Below are 22,690 nucleotides of genomic sequence, written 5' to 3' on the forward strand. Positions count from 1 at the left end.
CCCAAGATAAGGGCAAAAATGTTGCTAAGGGGTCTTGGGATACACCGGCCGAATCATATGAAAAAGTATACAACCGCCGCATCCGTCCACACCGGGACGATGCGGAGTTTATCGAGATAGGTCACAAGGATCTTATAACCTACCTCAATAGGGCCTCGCGGAACCTACTGAGTGAGAAAAACATGGAATATTTGGACTCTATTGCCCCGGTTGAGAGAATGAGACAAGCATGCTTCTCCGTCGCTGATGTAAGTATAATACTTGTCTTAATTCCTAAATGTTCAATTTTTAAATTTCTTAACTTTGCCTTTATAATAGGTTCTTCTGAGGATGGAGTACCAGTTAGTTGTGGCTCGTTTTTTTGTGGCGGAGAATGCCGCCCTCTCTTCAAAGGTGTCGGCTCAAAATGCTGAACTTGAGAAGTTGAGGGCTGAAGTTGCTTATTTGCCCGGTCTTAAGAAGAAATTGGCAAAGTTTAAGGTTTATCCGAACGCTTGGCCATAGCTCAGAAATGGAGGGGCCGCATCAAAGAGCACCTCAATCTGGCGGGCTAGACTCTGCATCAAGCTGCAGATCAATCGATGAAAATCTGCCAGGACGTGGCTCACATTCTAGAATTCCATGACAAATTAGTCGCGAACAATGAGCAAGTGATCAAGCTGGTCATAGAGGATATATGGACAGTTTTGAGAGGGTTCTTGATGCGGCAAAGGTCTACAAGCTACGGTCTGAGAGAGACTCTTGGATCGCCCGACAATGGTTGGGATCAGATGCTGTGGTGAAGTTTATGACGGATCTTTCTTCAGAGATAATGAACAGCGGGGCGCTGGTGGAGCTGGAAAAGTTCAAGTTAGTCGCCGAGAAGATGGGGTTGATTTTTACAAACTGAGGGGGCTAGCTGAGTCGAGTCTTGATGAGGCCTTGGTCAATCTCAAAGAGGTACTTGACCGGGATTCCGAGGTCTTGACCAACCAAGCATGGGATGAAGAGGAGTATTGGGCATGGGCGGAAAAGATGGATCCTGATCATGAAAAGAAGACTCTGACTCTTGATCTTTACAAAATCTCGGTGGCCTATCCTCCGTTTCCTAAGGTCGCGGAAAGGTCTTCGTTCCTCAACCTTCATCAAGAGTCTTCGAGTTTATTAAATATTATATCCAATAAGAAATAGACTTTTCGCGGCTTATCTGAAGAGTTGGCGGGTGATGAACCACGGCCTGATCTTGAAGATATTATTAGGTTCACACCTTCTCCTCAACATCTCGACCCCCAACCGCATCAAACTGAAGACCAAAGCTCTGATTAGCTTATAGATTTGAACTTATCATGCTCCTTAGGACCTAGGACCTTATAATTTTTGTCATTATTTGGAACTATGAATCAAATTGCCATTTGTAATTATAACTCAAATTGTGCTAAGTTAAATGTTAACATGATTATGTTCCAACTTTTGGATTTTTTGGCGGCAATCTTTATTATCATCATCATCATCATCCAACCCAGTATATCCCGCTCTTAGAAAGCTAAGGCCAGGGTCTGGGGAGGGAAGGACGGCGGCAACTCATACCCATAAAGGAGAGCATGGCAAAAGGAATCCCGCGACTCGAGAAAGATAAAGAGACACGAAAAACACGGGCAAGACAACTTAAAGGCCTATAGACAGAAGGACCACCACAAAAGAGAACAAAGAACTAAAAAGAAAGGAAACAGTAAGAGAAATCTTTATTATGTTCTTACCATTTAAACTTTATACTTTATTTAGCAAGCTTTGCAATACCCAATCTAACCAATTCAAAAGTCGAACTCGATATACCAATGAATAAGCTCGATACATGCAACTCAAGTTTAATAGTACGGAAAATTGAATATTGATATTAAATTGATGACGTGTAAAACTGATCATATAACACGGAAATTTCAATACCGATACACAATGATGAAACGAAAAACTGAACATATAACATGGAAAATTGAAAAGTGATACAAAATGATGATACGGAAAATTGAACATACAACACGGAAAATTAAATACTGATACAACTTAAAATGATGAAAAGGAAAACTGAACATATAACACGGAAAAACGGAAAAATGAATGCTGATGAACTTAAAGTGATGACGCGAAAAACTGAAACTGGACATATAACCGAAGCACAAGTTGATGATGATGAATGACCATATGCCCCTTGCTAAGCTTGTTAATGAAGTACTTTAGGAGGTCAGCATGCCACGGTCGTTTCAACTTCTTTCCCTCTATGTCTTCCAACTCAAATGTATTGGATTTGATGATATGAAGGATCTTGAATGGGCCATCCCAATTGGCTCCTAACTTTCCTTTCTCTGTGATCTTACCCGTTGCTTCATTCTTACACAAAACCAAGTCCCCAACATTCATGTGTCTAATTTTGACATGTCGATTGAATTGACGAGTCATTCTTTATTATTAGGCTATTGACATCAACAATGCATTTCCTCTCGTTTCTGGAGCAAGTCCAAGTTTACCCTTTTCTGATTGTCATTTTCACTGTAAGAATAATAAGTGATTATTGTTAAGGGTATTCGAATTTCTACAGAAAGTACTGCCTTGGATCCATAGACTAGAGAAAATGGGGTGTGACCAGTGGCTTCTTTGACTATGGTTCGACTCGCCCAAAGTATGCCTATTAAATGTTCATCCCACGTACCTTTTGTCCCTTCTATCTTCTTTTTGATGCCATTAAGGATTTCCTTATTGGCAGATTCAACTTGCCTGTTCGTTTGTGGTCGAGACACCAAGCTGTATCTAATTTGAATATTAAACTTATCACAATACTCTATTGTTCCTTAACTTATGAATTGCCTGCCATTGTCCGTGGTGATGACCCGGGGAATGCCATATCTCGTTATAATGTTTCTTCAAAGAAATTGGCAAACTTGTTTATCTGTTATTGTGCTGAGAGGTTCTACTTCAACATATTTAGAAAAATAATTGATTACAATGATCACGAATTTTCTTTGACCCTTTGCTAGGCGAAATGGACCGAGGAGATCCATTCCCCATTTATCAAATGGCATATTGGCAACACGGATTGTATTGTAGTGAGGTACTTATAGGCTTTTTGGTAACCTTGGAGAAGAATTGGCATATAGAGCACCTTAGGATTAAAGTTTCTGCGTCGCTCCTACGAGAACGCCGATAGTACTCACTTTTGAGGGCCTTATTAATCACTATTCTCACCCCTTGGTGTATTCCACATGCTCCTTCATGGATTTCTCGCAAGATATAATTTCCCTCTTCTAGAGTTACACATTTCAATAGTGGATGTGTATATGATTTTTTGTAGAGGGTTCCATCATAGAATTCAAACCACTTTCCCTTCTTTCTTTGGATTTGAGCTTCAAGCTCATCGTTTGGGTGGATATCTTGTTGGAGATACCTAATGAGAGGTTCCATCCATGTTTCTGATCTGTTGATTGTTGAAACCATGATGTTAACACTAGCGTTACGATGCACCTCCCAGATGATGCTGCGGGCATCGGATGTTGCAGCTAAACTAGCCAATCTTGCGAGCGAGTCCGCTTGAGCGTTGTCTAATCTAGGAATGTGAATGAGTGAAAATTTGTCAAATTTGGTAATGGATTCTTTCACTCTTTGCAATTGCATCTTCATGCTATCGTCTTTGAATTCGAACTCCCCATTCACTTGTCCGACTATCAACTAAGAATTAGAGAAGACTGACAAGGTCCTTACCCAAACTTCATGGTAAATGTTTAACCCTAGTATGAGGGCCTCATACTCAGCCTCATTGTCGGATGCGGAAAATTCAAATTGCACAGGCCGCTCCATTTTAACCCCGATGGAAGATACGATAAGTACCCCAGCTCCACTTGTAGACTTGGTGGAAGAGCCATCTACATATAATTTCCATTCTTGATTAGGATCTCTTGGATTTTGCCCCGTGCTCTCAGCTATGAAATCAACTAATGCTTGGACTTTGATTGCTGTACGTGGTTCGTATTCTATTCCGTAGTCAACCAGTTGATTAGCCCAATCAGTGATGCGACTTGAGTGGTTTTTGCCTTCTAAGATCTTTTTCAAGGGCTGGTTAGTTCTTACTCGAATTTGATGTGATTGAAAATAGGGCTTTAACTTCCTACTTTCCATCACAACGGCGCCAATATTTTCTCCACTTCACTATAGTTCCCTTCTGAGCCACAAAAGGCATGGCTTATGTAGTACACTGGGAGCTGTTTCTTATCTCTTTCTGCCATAAGAACTCTAGAGAGAGTATTCAGACACCGATACATATAGGATTAGAATTTCTCCTTGGACGGGGGAGACTAACTTGGGCAAGGAATCCAGGTAATCTTTCAGCTTACTGAAGGCTTCTTCTACGTCCTCTGTCGACTCAAACTTGGATTGTTTGAGGGTCCTAAAGAACCGGGAGCATTTATCCGCGGATTTGGACATGAATCTTCCCAAGGCTACTACACACCCCGTCAACTTTTGTACTTCTTTCACAGATTTAGGGGATTTCATAGCAACTATGGCTTTTATTTTATCAGGATTTGCCTCAATCCCCCTTTCTTCCACTAGGAATCCTAAACATTTTCCTACCGTCACCCCAAATACGCACTTATCAGAATTTAGGCGCATTTGGTGGTTACGAAGAGTCATAAATGTCACTCGTAGATCCGCGGCATGATCAGTGGCTTACTTATTTTTCGTTATCATGTCATCCACATATACTTTCAAGTATCTACCTATCTCGGAGTTAAAGACTTTATACACCATGCATTAATATATGGCTCCCACATTCTTTAACCCAAATGGCATGACCTTGGAACAATATACCTCGGCACTTGTGATGAATCCCGTGTGAGGTTGATCTTCAAGGGCTGGAGGAATTTGGTGGTAACCCACGTTAGCATTTGTAACACCCTGTAATTTATCGGGTTAAGAAGATAATATAATAGAATAAAATAAATATGTATTATTAAATTATATTATTTTACACAGATAATTACAAGAAATAAAGTGAGTTAAATTTTAACGGTAACGAGTTTTATCGCGTACGATGTTATCGCGTGACGTTTCTTTTCTGTTTTAACAATAACATAATAATTACTTAATTAATTAATTAATTGAAAAAAAATAAATAAATAAAATAGGGGATGTAAGGGGGTGGCCGGTTGTGGAGCATGGGAGGAGTCTTGTAACTCCTCTCATAATTGTGTATTATGGCACAATTATGATCATGGTCTTAAGTGCCTATTAATCCCTAAGTGCCTTTGATTCCATCACCATTTTAAACTTCAAGTAAAACACAAAGAAAAATTCAGAAATTTTCTCTCCCTTTTTGCTCTTTGGGTTTCAGCACACTCAAAAGAAAAAAAAAAATTTGTTGTTCAATCCAATCTTTTGATCAAAGGGTAAGTTTAATTGAATTTTGATATACAAAGATTTCTAAAATGAATTATATTTTATGTATGATGATATCCTATGACTTATAAGAGGATTGAATATTTTCATTTTATATATGAAAATTTTCTCTAATAATCCTTTAATAAACTTTAATTTGTTAAAAGGATTAAGAAAAGAACTTACTGATCAATATTCTTTAACAAAATTTAAATTTGTTATAAGAACTAAGAATTTAAAGTTATATTGATATTTAAATAAATTTCTTATGGTTTACTTTTCTCTGACAAAATTTCAATTTGTTAGATGAAATTTAAATGGTATGGATCAAGTAATGTAGTCATCCAAGAATTTATAAATCCTTTAGCAAAATTTAATTTGTTTGAAGGATCGTGTTTATATATATATATGTATATATATATATATATATATATATATATATATATATATATATATATATATATATATATATATATATATATATATATATATATATATATATATATATATATATATATATATATATATATATATATATATGTCTTGTTTAAAAAGGGGGTGATTTGGTTTTATGATTCTCTACAAAATTTTAATTTGTTAAGAGAATTAAGTATTTAATTTTATTATAATAATTTATGAAATTTTAAGTTTTTGAAGGATTTTTGTTGATGGGCATGTTTCTTTTTATTTGATGATTTTATATGTGTTGATGATGGGGTTTTGAGTATTAAACATGTGTGGAAATATCAAGTGGTTGGGTGATAGAAAAATTAGTCTTGTTTGTTTTATGTTACTAATTGTGAATGTGGCCTTGTTAGAATTATTTTGGTCATGAGATTTAAATGGTTAGTAATTTGAATAATGAATATATGTAAAATAATAATAATAAAAAAATTTCCGGCAGCAGCAGCAGTCCTGTCTCGGAAATTTTATGTACCGATGCGTTAAAAAAACTCGTTAAACGCTTAATGTAATTAAAAATAGTAATTGGATGTTAGAAATTATGAAATTTGGTACCCAAGGTAATTGACGCGTTCCGAACGCAACGGCAAAGTCGGATTTTTCATTTGAATTTTCTAAACTGTCCAAATCTATCATTTAAGTTTCTGGTTTAAGTTTACAATTTTGGAACTATTAGGAATTTGATGAAAACATTTAAAATTATCAAATCCTAGTGATGTCTTAGTAGTATGGAGTGAATTAAATGTGTAAACACGTTCTAATACGTGATTGTTTTGTGTGTGTGTGTGTTATTTAGGACCTCGATTCATAAGAGGGCGAAATTTCTATCGTGGTTGATTATCGTTTGGTTGCAGCGCTATAAGGTACACGCTTAGACCATACTGTTTATGTGGTTGTGCAAGTAGTGTTGTTTAATTTCTAATCGAGGCTTTGTAAATCACATAAGGATTAGACACCTCAAATAATCTGAAAGGAATTTAATTGGAAATTGAGAATTTATGTATTGTCTCCCGAAGGGGTTGACGTTTGGTTATATTATGTTACCCAAAGAGGTTAACGAAGTGGTTTGGATTATTATAATTATTGTTACCATGGCAGTTTTGGATCATTACGGTCACCATGGGGGTATGCATACTTTAGCCTTTAACCACCCGAACAGGACGGGCAACGTCTTAGGTCGGTGGTTGCCTTGGGATTAGCTCTCCCAAGTGTATTCCTCCAAAAAGGTTTGGATTTATACTTGAACGACCCGAACAGGACGGGCAGCGTTACACGTTGCAATTATCTAATAATGAATGATTTATACTTGAACGACCCGAACAGGACGGGCAACGTTACAAGTTAGGATTAACTAATCATGAATGTATTAGAGCCTATGAATGTTAAGATGAACACATTGCTTGTTTTTCAATCTGATTGATATTTGTATGATGTCTCTGACGTGTATTGGTTTGTTTGTTTGGAACCTACTGTGTGTTGTCATACGACGACTAGTAGGTTGATTGCAGGTGGGGTCTGGAGTGAGGTCTCGACTTAGAACCCGTAATCATCAAGTCTATGCTTTTACCTTTTGTATTGGATTATGAGTGGAAAGAAACTCTGTATTTATGTAACAGGAGATAGTGTTGTTTTCTTTTCGCTTCCGCTTATTTCAATCAGTTTGTCTAGAGGCCTTTAGGCTCTCGAGTTGTACGTAAGAGCTTCCGCTGACTTATTTTCTCTCACGCTGGTATTGTTTCCGTTTTAGTTATATTTCTTTATCGAAGGAACATTGACGATCCTAGAGGAGATCTTTTCTCTAGAGCCCAAGGAATGGACAGGAATTTGTATTTTCATAAGAATTTCCGAGTTACTTAAACCGAGCCGTTACAAATGGTATCAGAGCCAACATTCCTTAGATGATAAAGGAATAAACAACCTTAGTAGAGAGTTGGGAAGTAGTCTTTGGGACGTAAATTTGTTGGAATGTGTTTGTGTCGTATGTTGTTTGGTGATAAGTAATGTTTTATTTCTTTTTTTTATTCTTTCGTGTAGAATCAGGAGATATGAATAAAGGAAAGGCACCTATGGACCCGCACACCCCCAGTAACTCTGGGGAAATACCGATGTTTAACCCAGAGACTGTCTGGAGAGAAGTCTCTAATGATGATATTTGGAGAATAAGGGATGGTGAGAGTATCCGGGATTATAGGGAAAGGATGCTTATGGTTAAAACAAAAGCTGATAGAGTATGTTATGATTTAGATTTGGACCTAAATAAGTTGCATCATTTGTCCTAATCTAGGAAAAGGATAGAACAAACACGAGGGGAGCCTAGTGGGGTTAGGCACAAAGAAGGACCTTTAGAAGGAGAAGAGTTTGATACGGAGGAAGAAGACCCCAAAGAAGAAGAAGTTATGAAAGAGTAGGAGCCCTATGGAGAGGTAGAACCCATGGAGGAGGGTGAGCTCCACATACAGGAAACCGAGGTTCAGTCGGAGAGTGACATTGAAATGTGGGAGCCTTTACGGGAACCACCTACTTATATAGAGATTTCCAATGAAGATGAGAGAATGAATTGGGGGTCGCATTATGATTTGTATGACTATGAGACTGCGTATGATGGGGGTGGTCAGATGAGGAGAACCCCGAAGAGGGAGTACCAACAAACCACCCTAGGGATAGTGACCGTGAATCAGAAGAAGCGTATTCCGATTCCAGCTCGGATTCTGGGGAAGAGGGGGATGATGAAGACTTTGATATAGCAAGTTACGACGAAACTGCTGATCTTTGGGACGCTTGGCGTTGTTTTATTTCTTTTCTTTTATATCTTTCCTATAGTTACTTCTTTTAAGTTATTATCTTTTATGAATAATGTAAATGCTTTACGTGAATCAGTTATGATGTATTAGGGAATATCAATAAAAAGATTATAGTATGTTTATGTTCTTCTTTCAAATGAGGAGTGATGTGCGTTATATATTTGAATCACTTTTATAGTATTTTGTTAAGTTTAATATATATATATATATATATATATATATATATATATATATATATATATATATATATATATATATATATATATATATATATATATATATATATATATATATATATATATATATATATATATATATATATATATATATATATATATATATATATATATATATATGTATATACACACCTATGTACTAATTAATTAATAACCAAATGTTAAGTCAAAAACTTAGCAAGACTCTGTTCTTTCTCTAAAACATTCGAATCTTAGGACGTTGTTGTGATTTGTACCTTTTCTTTCGCTTGCATAAGATGCCTCCGATTTCTAGGAAAAGATTGTCTAGAAGCGGTGCTAACCGTACACTAAGGAGTTTAGTAAGAGCTCTTGCGGATGTGGGCACTCCACGAGAGAGATCTGTGTCGGAATTAGCCTCTGATATGAGTAAAAGGATCAGTCAGAGCAAGCCCTCGACCTTCAATGGTAAGGGGGAACCATCGGAACTCGAGCTATGGTTGAGGGAATTTGACAAACTTTTTGATGTAGTTGAGTGCTCGGAAGAATTGAAGGTGAACCAGGCTGCGTTTTATTTGGTTGGTGAAGCCGACTATTGGTGGGCAAATAGTAGATCTGGGTTACTAGAACAAGCCGATGGAGTCCTTAATTGGAATTTGTTTAAAAGGGCTATGCGAGAGAAATTTGACCCTCTACACGTGAGAAAAGATAAGTCAAACGAGTTCGCTCGTTTGGAAATGGGTGACATGACTGTTGATGAATATTATCGGAAATTTATGGAATATATTCAGTACTGTCCTGATGATGTTCCCACAGACGAAAAAAAAGATGCAGCGATTTGAACTGGGATTGTCATATGACATTTAAAAACAAATTGAGAGCGATCGCTATAACACCCTGGAACAGATGTACAAGCGTGCGTCTCAAATAGGGAATATTCAGAGGAAGGAGAAAGGAAAAGAGAAGAGTAATGTCCTTGAGAAGAGGAAAGAGGTTGCAGGTCAGACATCAGGGAATTTGTCGAACTTTTATCAGAAGAAAGCTAGAACTTTCAGGAATTTTCAAGGAAGTAGGTCTAGTACAAATTCTGGGTTTAGGGGAGACGCGAAGCCTGCTAAGCCATTACTGGACCGAGATGGCAATGAAAGGAAGTATTTCTTTAGGAGATGCAAGGAAAATCATCCGGGAAAGGATTGTGATGGGAATTTGGTTGAATGTAATCTTTGCCACAAGAAGGGACATAGAGAGTATGAATGCTACATCAAGAAAGGGAGTGGGAGTCAACAGCCGGTTGGGCAACACCGGTAGCAGAATTTGAATAACTCCCAAAGGCAAGTCAAGCTGCAGTACGGAAATCGTAATCATGGAGATACTGCTCAGAGATTTCAGCGACTTGTTAGTGGGGGACAAGGCCGGTGGATGGAAACCGGATCGAAAGGTCAGGTATGCAACGTGGGGGTAATCAAGTGGGAGGAATAAATGCACAGCAGGTTGGTGGACGGGTATCTGCGGTCAGTGCAAGAGAAGCTAACCAAGCAACGGATGTAGTTACAGGTACGTTCACTATTTGTTCTGTAGCTGTTAATGTGTACTTTTTTATTTGGGTGCAACATGTTCTTTTCTTGCAAAGAGTAAGGTAGAGGAGTTGAATTTAAGAATATTTGAAAAAGTTTCTTATACAGTGGCTGTTCCATCGGGAAAATTGTACAATTGTGATAGATTGTATAAGGACGTACCCTTAAGAATAGGGAAGGTCATTTTTCCTATTGACTTGTATGTGCTAGAAATGGAAGGCTTAGAGGTAATTTTGGGGATGGAATGGTTAGGAAAATATAAAGCCACTATAGAATGTAGGGAGCAAAGAGTGTCGCTAGAAGGACCAAGAGGGGAAAACGTTAGATATAGAAAATTTCAAAAAGGGCCCAAAACCAATTTGGTGTCAACCTTAGAATTGCAAAGACTCATGAGGCAAGGACACCCTGTGTACTTATGTCATATTAGCCAAGTGGGGAAGAAGGAGGAGGATCCTAAGAATATTGCAGTGGTGAATGAATTTTTAGATGTTTCCCCTGATGAAATTCCCGGCATGCCACCTCAACGGGAAATTGATTTCACAATAGACTTGGTGCTTGGGACGGGACCGATTTCTAAGGCCCCTTATCGCATAGCTCCGAAGGAGATGGAGGAATTAAAGTCTCAGCTTGACGAATTCTTGGACAAGGGTTATATCCGACCTAGTGTTTCTCCTTGGGGGGCTCCAGTTCTTTTTGTAAGGAAGAAGGATGGCAGTTTGAGATTATGTATTGATTATAGGGAACTAAATAAGGTGACCATTAAGAACAAATACCCGTTACCCCGCATTGACGATTTATTTGATCAATTGAGAGGAGCTGGAATCTTTTCAAAAATTGATTTAAGATCGGGTTATCACCTGCTAAGGATAGCTGAAGGGGATATATATAAAATAGCTTTTATAACGCGTTATGGGCATTATGAGTTCACTGTGATGCCTTTTGGATTTACAAATGCTCCAGCCGCATTCATGTGTTTGATGAATCAAGTATTTAGTGCGTATTTGGATAAGTTCGTGGTAGTCTTTATTGATGACATATTGGTCTATTCGAAAGACCGGGAGGATCATGAGAAACATCTACGTTTAGTCCTGCAAACCCTGCGAGATAACAAGTTGTACGCAAAATTGTCAAAATATGACTTTTGGTTGGAAAAGGTCTTATTTTTGGGACATTTTATTTCTAAGGAGGGCGTCTCGGTTGATCCGGCAAAAATAGAGGCAGTTCGAAGTTGGTCGTCACTAAAGAATGTCACCGAAGTACGAAGTTTCTTGGGCTTGGCTGGGTATTACCGTCGTTTTGTCAAGGATTTCTCGCGTATTGCCCGGCCTATGACTTTGTTGATGAAGAAAGAGAAGAAGTTCGAGTAGAGTGACGAGTGTGAACAGGCCTTCGTGACTTTGAAGGAAAGGTTAACTACGGCCCCTGTTCTTACTTTACCTGACCCAAAGTTGGATTATAATGTTTACAGTGACGCATCGAAGAAACGATTGGGTTGTGTACTGATGCAGGATCGTAAGGTGATTGCTTACGCATCACGACAATTGAAAGTACATGAAGTTAATTATCCTACCCATGATCTAGAGTTAGTTGCTATAGTTTTTGCTCTCAAAATATGGCGGCATTACTTGTATGGCGTCAAATGTAGGATCTACACTGATTATCAGATTTTGAAGTATCTCTATACTCAGCCCGATTTAAACATGCGACAAAGTCGGTGGCTAGAGTTGATGACAGATTATGATCTGGAGTTCATATACCATGAGGGACGAGAAAACTTAGTAGCCGATACGTTGAGTAGGAAGTTCAATCACTCGTTGTCCGCCTTGGACGGAGTTGAAGAGTTGCATCGGGATTTTGCGAGGTTGAACTTAGAAGTGGTGCGTAAGGGTGAATTACAGGGATGTCTGAATGCTTTGTCTATTCGACCTTCGTTCTTTGAAGAAATTTTGAATTCCCAGGATAAAGACCTGAAACTGTTTAAGTTGAAGGAACAAGCTTGGGAAGGTAAAGCGGAGGGATTCTTTGTTCATGAAGATGGGAGCTTGAGGTTCAATGGTCGCTGGTGTTTACCGACAGGGGAGGAATCTTTGAAGGAACATATCTTGGATGAGGCCCATTGTACGAAATTTTCAGTCCATCCGGGCGGTGACAAAATGTATCAAGACCTTAAGTTAATGTTTTGGTGGTCTGGGATGAAGAAGGATATTGCGGATTATGTCTCGCGCTGTTTGACTTGTCAAAAGGTTAAAAGTGAGTATAAAAGACCAGGAGGTTTACTACAACCTTTGCAGATACCGGTGTGGAGGTGGGATGATATCTCTATGGATTTTGTTGTGGGTTTACCCCGGACGAAGGCAGGAAACGATGCTTTATGGGTCATAGTGGATCGTTTGACTAAATCAGCACGTTTCATTCCTATGAACTGTCGTTGGGAGATGGAACAATTAGCTCGAGCTTACATTAAGTATGTCGTGCGGTTTCATGGTGTGCCCTGTACTATTGTGTCTGATAGAGATACACGGTATTTGTCACAATTCTGGCAAACCTTACAACAAGCAATGGGTACTACGTTGCTTTATAGTATGTCATTCCATCCGCAGACGGATGGGCAGACGGAACAGACAAATCAGATATTAGAAGATATGTTGCGCGCTATTGCCATGGAATGGCAAGGGTCGTGGGATGAACATTTGGATCAGGTCGAATTTTCTTACAACAGTTATCAGGCATCTATACAGATGGCTCCTTTCGAGGCTTTGTATGGACGTCGTTGTCGTAGTCCGGTTTATTGGGATGATTTCCCTGAAGCGGTGACCTGGGACCTGAATTATTGTTCCAGATGACTGAGAAAGTGAGGTTGATAAGAGATCGTTTGAAAGCGGCACAGGATCGTCAAAAGTCTTACGCTGATTTAAAGCGACGACCAGAAGAGTTCATCGTGGGCGAACGGGTATTACTTCGCGTGTCACCCATGCGCGGAGTAATGCGTTTTGGTGCTCGTGGAAAGTTGAGCCCTCGATTCATAGGATCATATGAAATTTTGGAACGTGTAGGTAAGGTGGCATATCGGTTAGCCTTTCCAAAATCCTTGGAAAAGGTACATGACGTATTTCATGTGTCGCAGCTTAAGCGATATCATGCCGCAGCCTCTCATGTCTTAGATCCCGAACCTTTAGATTTGGATACATCCTTGTCTTACTCTGAGCAACCGGTTAGAATCCTGGACACGAAGGTCCGTAGTACACGGCGGAAGGATATATCTATGGTTAAAGTTCTGTGGTCAAATCACGAGCGTGAAGCAGCTACATGGGAAACGGAGGACTCTATGCAAGCAAAGTACCCTCATCTCCTTCAGGTTAGTAGCGTTACGGGGACGTAACTTCCTAAGGGGGGTAGACGGCGATAGGAATTTCGCGCGAGTGTTTTGTGAGGGCGTAACTTCTTTGTCTTATAGTCTTGCCTCTTTACAAGTGTCGTGTTAAAATAGTGTGTGTGTCCTGCGTTTTTTTTTTCGTTGTCATGCAAGTTACGAGGGCGTAACTTCTTTTAAGGGGGGTAGTCTGTAACACCCCGTAATTTATCGGGTTAAGAAGATAATATAATAGAATAAAATAAATATGTATTATTAAATTATATTATTTTACATAGATAATTACAAGAAATAAAGTGAGTTAAATTTTAACGGTAACGAGTTTTATCGCGTACGATGTTATCGCGTGACGTTTCTTTTCTGTTTTAACAATAATTTATTAATTAATTGATTGAAAAAAAAATAAATAAATAAAATAGGGGATGTGAGGGGGTGGCCGGTTGTGGAGCATGGGAGGAGTCTTGTAACTCCTCTCATAATTGTGTATTATGGCACAATTATGATCATGGTCTTAAGTGCCTATTAATCCCTAAGTCCGTTTGATTCTATCACCATTTTAAACATCAAGTAAAACACAAAGAAAAATTCAGAAATTTTCTCTCCCTTTTTGCTCTTTTGGTTTCGGCACACTCAAAAGAAAAAATAAATTTTTTTGTTGTTGAATCCAATCTTTTGATCAAAGGGTAAGTTTAATTGAATTGTTAATTATAGATTTTATATACAAAGATTTCTAAAATGAATTATATTTTATGTATGATGATATCCTATGACTTATAAGAGGATTGAATATTTTTCTTTTATATATGAAAATTTTCTCTAATAATCCTTTAATAAACTTTAATTTGTTAAAAGGATTAAGAAAACAACTTATTGATCAATATTCTTTATCAAAATTTAAATTTGTTATAAGAACTAAGAAGTTAAAGTTATATTGATATTTAAATAAATTTCTTATGGTTTACTTTTCTCTAACAAAATTTCAATTTGTCTGATGAAATTTAAATGGTATGGATCAAGTAATGTAGTCATCCAAGAATTTATAAATCCTTTAGCAAAATTTAATTTGTTTGAAGGATCATGTTTATATATATATATGTATATATATATATATATATATATATATATATATATATATATATATATATATATATATATATATATATATATATATATATATATATATATATATATATATATATATATGTCTTGTTTAAAAAGGGGGTGATTTGGTTTTATGATTCTCTACAAAATTTTAATTTGTTAAGAGAATTAAGTATTTAATTTTATTATAATAATTTATGAAATTTTATGTTTTTGAAGGATTTTTGTTGATGGGCATGTTTCTTTTTATTTGATGATTTTATATGTGTTGATGATGGGGTTTTGAGTATTAAACATGTGTGGAAATATCAAGTGGTTGGGTGATAGAAAAATTAGTCTTGTTTGTTTTATGTTACTAATTGTGAATGTGGCCTTGTTAGAATTATTTTGGTCATGAGATTTAAAAGGTTAGTAATTTGAATAATGAATATATGTAAAATAATAATAATAAAAAAAATTTCCGGCAGCAGCAGCAATCCTGTCTTGGAAATTTCGCTGATCCGGGAACGTTAGTCGAGTCTCGTTGTTTGATATACTGATGCGTTAAAAAAACTCGTTAAACGCTTAAAGTAATTAAAAATACCAATTGGATGTTAGAAATTATAAAATTTGGTACCCAAGGTAATTGACGCGTTCCAAATGCAACGGCGAAGTCAGATTTTTCATTTGAATTTTCTAAACTGTCCAAATCTATCATTTAAGTTTCTAGTTTAAGTTTACAATTTGGAACTATTAGGAATTTGATGAAAACATTTAAAATTATCAAATCCTAGTGATGTCTTAGTAGTATGGAGTGGATTAAATATGTAAACACGTTCTGATATGTGATTGTTTTGTTTGTGTATGTGTTATTTAGGACCTCGATTCATAAGAGGGCGAAATTTCTATCGTGGTTGATTATCGTTTGGTTGCTGTGCTTAAAGGTACACGCTTAGACCATACTGTTTATGTGGTTGTGCAAGTAGTGTTGTTTAATTTCTAATCGAGGCTTTGTAAATCACACAAGGATTAGACACCTCAAATAATCTGAAAGGAATTTAATTGGAAATTGAGAATTTATGTATTGTCACTCGAAGGGGTTGACGTTTGGTTATATTATGTTACCCAAAGGGGTTAACGAAGTGGTTTGGATTATTATAATTATTGTTCCCATGGCAGTTTTGGATCATTACGGTCACCATGGGGGTATGCATACTTTAGCCTTTGACCACCCGAACAGGACGGGCAACGTCTTAGGTCGGTGGTTGCCTTGGGATTAGCTCTCCCAAGTGTATTCCTCCAAAAAGGATTGGATTTATACTTGAACGATCCGAATAGGACGGGTAATGTTACAAGTTGGATTTATCTAATAATGAATGATTTATACTTGAACGACCCGAACAGGACGGGCAACGTTACCAGTTAGGATTAACTAATCATGAATATATAGAGCCTATGCATGCTAGGATGAAAACATTGCTTGTTTTTCAACCTAATTGATATTTGTATGATGTCTGTAACGTGTATTGGTTTGTTTCTTTGGAACCTACTGTGTGTTGTCATACGTCGACTAGTAGGTTGATTGCAGGTGGGCTCTGGAGTGAGGTCTCGACTTAGAACTCTTAATCATCAAGTCTATGCTTTTACCTTTTGTATTGGATTATGAGTAGAAAGAAACTCTGTATTTATGTAACAGGAGATAGTGTAGTTTTCTTTTCGCTTCCGCTTATTTCAATCAATTTGTTTAGAGGCATTTAGGCTCTCAAGTTGTATGTAAGAGCTTCCGCTGACTTATTTTCTTTCACGCTGGTATTGTTTCCGTTTTAGTTATATTTCTTTATCGAACGAACGTTGACGATCCTAGAGGAGATCTTTTCTCTAGAGCCCAAGGAGTGGACCGGAATTTGTATTTTCATATGAATTTCCGAGTCATTTAAACCGGGCCGTTACAGCATTCATGAAACTTAGCAAAGTATATTCTGTCGTTGAGTCTACAAGATTTCGACCTTAGCATCATCTTGCTCGAATTGCAGCAATAATTGATGTGGTGAAATTACAGCTTTAAGCTTGTTGATGAGGCGGATCCCCATGATCGCATTGTAGGGGAAATTAAAATCTACCACGGTGAAACGGATGGGCATTGTTTTGCAATTGTTTCTCTCCTTAACATGTACTGGAAATATGATAGTCCCAAGGGGTAAGACTCGATTACTTCCAAAACCAATGAGGGGTTTGTCAACAGGTTGCAAGTGTTTGTCCTCGAACTTCATCTGTTTGAGGCAATCCATCGTGATCAAATCTGTTGTACTTCCAGTGTCAATTAGTACTCGCTTCACCTTGATCTGCCCAATCTTAATTATGACTACTAATGGATCTGTGTGAGGCTGCTGCAGTGGTTGTTAGATAGCTGCGTCAAATTTCATTACTGGGCCTCCTGTGATTGCTTTAGGAGGTCCTTTCATCAAAGTGTGGACACTATCTCATGTTGCTCTAAGGGTGGGGTAAGCTTCAGAGAAACCATCTATGATCATATTGATGACCCCATGTGTATCACTAGAGACGTCTTTTCTTTCTTCATCATTCGGGGGTTTATGCCTTGGACAGTATAACCTCTCATTGTTACTACGAGAGGTATATTCCTTCCTGTTCAGAAACCTCCCTAGTTTTTCTTTTTCGGCCATTTGATGCAAAATACGTTTAAGCTCTCTGCATTGTGTTAGAGTGTGTCCGTATTCTCTGTAGTGATCACACCATAAGTTATAGTTACGGCGATCTGATAGTGTGGTGGTAGGTAGAGGTGCCGGGAGTGCATCTTGGATGGCACAGAAAATGTCCCTCCAATCTCTATTAAAACAAGGTTCCTCTACCCCGTCCCTCATGTTCTTTGTTCGGGGTTCTTCTTCCGTGACATAGATATGTCTGCATCTAGGGGGCCCCATCTCTGAAGGAGGACCTTGGTGACGAGGGGGGTAACCTCTATCTCTTCTGCTTGGGGTTCCTCTCTGTGTGCCCTTTGTGAATGGCTTGGTCCTTGATCCCTTTTATCGTGCTTCCTCTTCTTGGTATCATATGCGTCACATATTTCAAAAGCAGTAACATAAAATTTGACATTGTCTCATAGCCGCCGCATATATCCTTACTTGATTCTCTATGAGCTAAAATTTCAGTTTCGCAGTCTGCATTCCATTTATCAGGTGACTTCCAAAACGGCCTCTTGAAATTTTTTCAGGTATGTGGCTATGGATTCTCCCTCTTATTGTATGATGCTTAGCAAGTGAAAGTTAGACTTCTCTTGTCGTTTGAAAGCCACAAAATGGCTTACAAACTTGGTTTCGAGTTGGGCATAGGTATGGATGCTCCTAATTGGTTGCGATGTGTACCATTTTAATTCGACACCACGCAAAATGATAGGGAAAAGTTTGCACAACAAAGTCTGGTTTGTCGTGTACAACAACATCAAATTCTTGTATACCACGATGTGTGCTTTGGGACATTTCGTTCCGTCGAAAGGATTCGTGTTGGAGATCTTAATCTTGGCAGGGTTAGGGGTCACTAAAAATTTCGGCGGATAAGGGAGAATTAAGCAACATAGGGGCCTCTTAAGGTCCTCCTTAGCTGAAATCATCTTATGGAGGCCTGCTGGGGCTAATTGGGCAACTAGACCCATAAAGCTGAGACATCTTCCTCTCTTCTCGCTTTTTATCCACGAACGATTGGATACTACGCTACTTTTGAGCCCTCTTTTCATTTAAGTAGCTTCTATCATCTTTAGTTCCAGGCTTAGATTCCCCTTCTTCCTTTCCCTTGCTAAAACTCTTTTGGAGTTTAGATCTTTCTCTCCTCTATCTGTTCTTTCTGCTTGACCGCGATATCTTTCTGCTACTCCCCATCACACGTCACACGATTAACATGTAGCAACTCGAAATACCTTTTTGGTCACCTAAACTAAAGTAATTTAATTTATAGTTAAATTTTAATTTATATGTCAAATGTTGTTTTTAACGGGGTGTTACAGGCTACCCCCTTAAAAGAATTTACGCCTATCAGGCTACGTTAACCATGGAAATTCGCAACATCGCCTATCTGCAACCCCTACTGCTGCAGCTCTTCGCCACTCCTCTGACCGGTGGGTTGGTAATCGGGGGTTCACCCGTCTCCCATGGAGGTGTGGTCCTCGGGAGCCACCATCATCAGCATTTGGGAGTTGGTTTAATGGGGTCTGCACTTTCGTGTTTGTGGATGGTCTTCCTGATGACCTTTCCAAGGTTTGTCTCAGGAATCTCTTCTCAACAAAAAGAAATATCGTGGATATATTCATATCCAAAAAAGCTCGGAAAAAATCAACAGCAGCATTTGGTTTCGTCCGCTTTTGAAGAAGAGAAGATGCATTGGCTGCCATTAATGATCTCGATGGATATAACTTCAAGGGTCGAAAAATCCGTGTATCCATGGCTAAATATGATAGGAATGGGATGTCTTTTGACACAAAAATAGGCTCAAATAGGGTGAATACTTTCAATAAAAAACCTATAAGAACGCCAGCTTTTAGGGATCGGAGAAGATATAGTGACGTTCTGAAAGGAATGCAAAAGGCAAACTCGAAGGAAGAAGACAGCAAAATTATTCTTTTTCTATTTACGTTAAACATGAATAAAAACTAGGAAATAACAAAAATGCTTGAAACGGCCGTTATAACAGAGAAGGTAGCAGCTTGCAACATGAAGACGCTCATGTCCAAAGTTTCGTTATCAAACATTCTAATTACGGGTATGAAAATCCTCTCTCCCAATAAACTACTACTATGTTTTCCTTCTGAGATTGATTTGGTAGCTGCCGAGGACGAATCATGTGTTCTTTGGAGTCTCTTTTAACGATTTACGTAGATGGTCCGAAGGGGAGTATTTTAGTGAACGATGGGTGTTGATTGAATGTTTTGGCATAGCGCCGAGATGTTGGAGCTTAGAGAACATTAAAAAAATCGGTGAACAATAGGGTCCTGTGGTTTGTTTGGATCATGAAACAGAAAGTATGAGTATCATCACACATGCCCGTATGCTTGTGTGGACAAAATCTCAAAACAAGATTGACGCTAGGGTTAGAATTCTCTGCGGCCACGGTGGGTTTGATGTGTGTGTGAAGGAGACTCAGCAATGTTCTTACCACAATAAAAACCCTTGTTTAAATGAAACACATAAAGAACAGGTTGGTGAAGATTTGTTTGAGTCACCCTCGAAATCAGTGGAATGGTTATCTGTTGCTGATCCATCTGTGCAGGTTGTTATGTGCAATAATTTTATTAATTCGGTTGCTCCGCCACGCTGGGAATGGATTGACCCCATTGCGACTATAGAAATAGAAAATAATGCTAATATTACTGACTCAAATGGATCAAGTGGCTCAAAGAAGGATGCATGCTTGGAATCACAGGGGGGGTGGTGGATACATTAGTGTGTGAGTCTAATAAGAGACCTCATGGTAGACCGAAAAATCCCATTGCTCACAACCTGGCCCTCGTCGGATTAGCCCATCACCTTTGAAAAGTATCGATATAGCATATGAGACATAGAGCACTACAAAGTTGCTGGGGGTATCATCCGGAGATGAGGAAGTAGTCATTACGGAGCTAAGAAAATCTAAGAGGCTACTCCTCATGGACGGAAAAAAAACCTTGCAAGGGTTGGATTGCAAGCTTTTGATTGGCGTTACTATGCAAATTTTTTTGATGAATTCTTTATTTTGGAATATTAGAGGTTTAGGGAAGGGGGAAAAATGCATCACCATTAGGAATTTAATTAATTAAAGGAAGATATCTTTTACGGGCCTTGCGGAAACACAACATAGCAACTTCATTAAAAGAAGAGTGAAAAGATTATGGGGTTGTGATGAATATGAGTGGTGTGAATCCTTAGCACCGGAGACGCATAGTGGAGGAATTTTTGCTGTTTGGGACCCCTCGAAATTCAATGTTTCTCAAAAGCACATTGGCGATAGATCGATTGATTTGGAAGGATGTATAAATAGTGTTAGTTTTGTGTGTAGCGTGGGGATTGTTTATAGCCCAAATGATAGATTGGGGAGATGCCTTATGTATAATTCTTTGAAAACCCTTATTCAATCGATAAATAAACCTTTGCTGATGCTTGGTGACTTCAATGAGATTTTACATCCCAGTGAAAGAATTGGTCAATCTAAAATGATCTGAGCATGAAAGAGTTCTCGGAGTGGATTCAGGATCTATATTTGATCGACATTCCTCTACATGGAATCAAATTTACTTGGGGAAGGAATGAATCTCAAAGCAGACTCGATAGAGGATTATGTAATAATGACTAGTTGCTTAAGTTTCCTGATTTGAGGCTGGTGGGTTTACAAAAAATTTTCTCGGACCATAAGCCCCTTGTTTTGTCTTTGGATAAACCATTAAATTGGGGTCCAAAACCCTTTAGAAGTTTCAATGCTTGGTTTCTGAAATCGGAATTTAAAAAAGTCCTATGCAAGGAATGGAACGATCTTCCTAACCTTGGTTTAAATAATAAGTTGAAAGCATTAAAGGGTCTAGTGAGGCAGTGGAGTAAGGAAAAGTTTGGACACATGGATGATAAAATTTGTAAACTTAAAAATGTAATCCATGATTTACAAAAAATTGGGGAGGAAAGAAATCTAGATGCTTTAGAGATGGCTAGACTGTGCGCTGCACAAAATCATCGGCAGACTTGGCTTTTAAGAAGGGAAAGAATTTGGAGACAGAAAGCACGTACTTATGGATTTAGTATGAAAGATCATAATACTAAAGTCTTCCATGCTTCTACTGTTTTCAAAAGAAAGAAGAATGAAATTGGTCAACTTAAAATCGGTAGGAAAACAGTCCATGGTGTTTCAAACCTTCAAAAAGAGATTTGGAGCTATTTTGTTGAGAGATTTACACAAGATCATACTTCTTCCTTGGATTTGTCATGGGTAACTCTGAATGAGAGTGTACTCAATAGTCTGCTTATCTACTATATGAGCATGTTCAAGATGCCAAAAGCCATTGCACAAAAAATAGTGAAAATGCAAAGAAGATTTTTCTGGGGTTACTCCATGGGTGAAAAATCAACAATCCCAACAATCAAATGGTCCAATATTGAGCTCCCAAAAAACCTAGGTGGTTTGGGTGTGGGAAATATTATACACAAGAATTTATTGTTATTATTCAAATGGTGGTGGAGATTCTCGGAGGCTAATTGCACCTTATGAAAATGGATCTTAATGGCTATCTATAATATCAAAGGCTTGAAAGCATCTTCGGAATCTTTTGAAGCAGTCAAATAGGGCTTTTGGGTTCAGTTGATGAGCAATGACAATGACACACTCAAATTCAGAAAAATCATTGAAGATGGTATGATATTGAGCGTGGGAAAAGGGAAATCAATTCTGTTTTGGCATGATAGCTGGTGTGACTCTGGTCCAATGACATATATATTCCCCAAATTATTTGCTAATTCTTTACGACGTCATGATTTTTTCAATCAGAAGGGTATTTGGCAAGATGGAGTTTGGGTATGGACTTACGATGGAGAAGAAGTTTTTATGATTGGCAGAAGCAGCACCTTGAAAGACTTCATTCACTTATTGAGAGAACAACATCACAAAGGGATAATAGAGATGGTGTAAAGTGGCGATGGTCGAATTCCTGTATTTTCCCTAACAAGGAAATTGTTGATAAGTTTCATGAGTCATCTGTACCTATCCTCCCTAAACCGATCATTAATTCCTTATGGAAAATCAAAATTCCCCCAAGAGCTCAACTTATTCTCTGGCTTGGAAACA

General features: G+C 38.1%; 2 protein-coding genes across 2 annotated transcripts; one reads left to right on the top strand and one right to left on the bottom strand.

Moving 5' to 3' along the window:
- Window positions 1-9,763: 9,763 nt before the first annotated feature.
- LOC130801109 (uncharacterized) lies at window positions 9,764-11,798 on the top strand. The gene is made up of 4 exons (XM_057664869.1): window positions 9,764-10,147; window positions 10,258-10,411; window positions 10,540-11,145; window positions 11,392-11,798. The coding sequence occupies exons 1-4, from the start codon at window positions 9,764-9,766 to the stop codon at window positions 11,796-11,798; spliced, it is 1,551 nt and encodes a 516-aa protein (XP_057520852.1).
- A 5,074-nt stretch (window positions 11,799-16,872) lies between these two features.
- On the bottom strand, window positions 16,873-17,820 carry LOC130801110 (uncharacterized). The gene is made up of 2 exons (XM_057664870.1): window positions 17,422-17,820; window positions 16,873-17,268 (listed from the first exon to the last, which is right to left on the bottom strand). The coding sequence occupies exons 1-2, from the start codon at window positions 17,818-17,820 to the stop codon at window positions 16,873-16,875; spliced, it is 795 nt and encodes a 264-aa protein (XP_057520853.1).
- Between the last annotated feature and the right edge of the window lie 4,870 nt (window positions 17,821-22,690).

This window comes from Amaranthus tricolor, chromosome 15 (assembly GCF_026212465.1).
Source record: "Amaranthus tricolor cultivar Red isolate AtriRed21 chromosome 15, ASM2621246v1, whole genome shotgun sequence".
In the NCBI taxonomy this organism is placed as follows: domain Eukaryota; kingdom Viridiplantae; phylum Streptophyta; class Magnoliopsida; order Caryophyllales; family Amaranthaceae; genus Amaranthus; species Amaranthus tricolor.

Excerpts from the sequence above, each read along its gene's own strand:
- LOC130801110 (XM_057664870.1), bottom strand. The coding sequence starts at position 17,820 with ATGGGGCCCCCTAGATGCAGACATATCTATGTCACGGAAGAAGAACCC. Across the intron at positions 17,269-17,421 it reads TCTCTAGTGATACACATGGG|CAGCCTCACACAGATCCATT; the intron begins GTCATCAATATG and ends CAACCACTGCAG.
- LOC130801109 (XM_057664869.1), top strand. The coding sequence starts at position 9,764 with ATGTACAAGCGTGCGTCTCAAATAGGGAATATTCAGAGGAAGGAGAAA. Across the intron at positions 10,148-10,257 it reads GGAGTGGGAGTCAACAGCCG|TGGGGGACAAGGCCGGTGGA; the intron begins GTTGGGCAACAC and ends GCGACTTGTTAG. Across the intron at positions 10,412-10,539 it reads AGCAACGGATGTAGTTACAG|TGGCTGTTCCATCGGGAAAA; the intron begins GTACGTTCACTA and ends TTTCTTATACAG.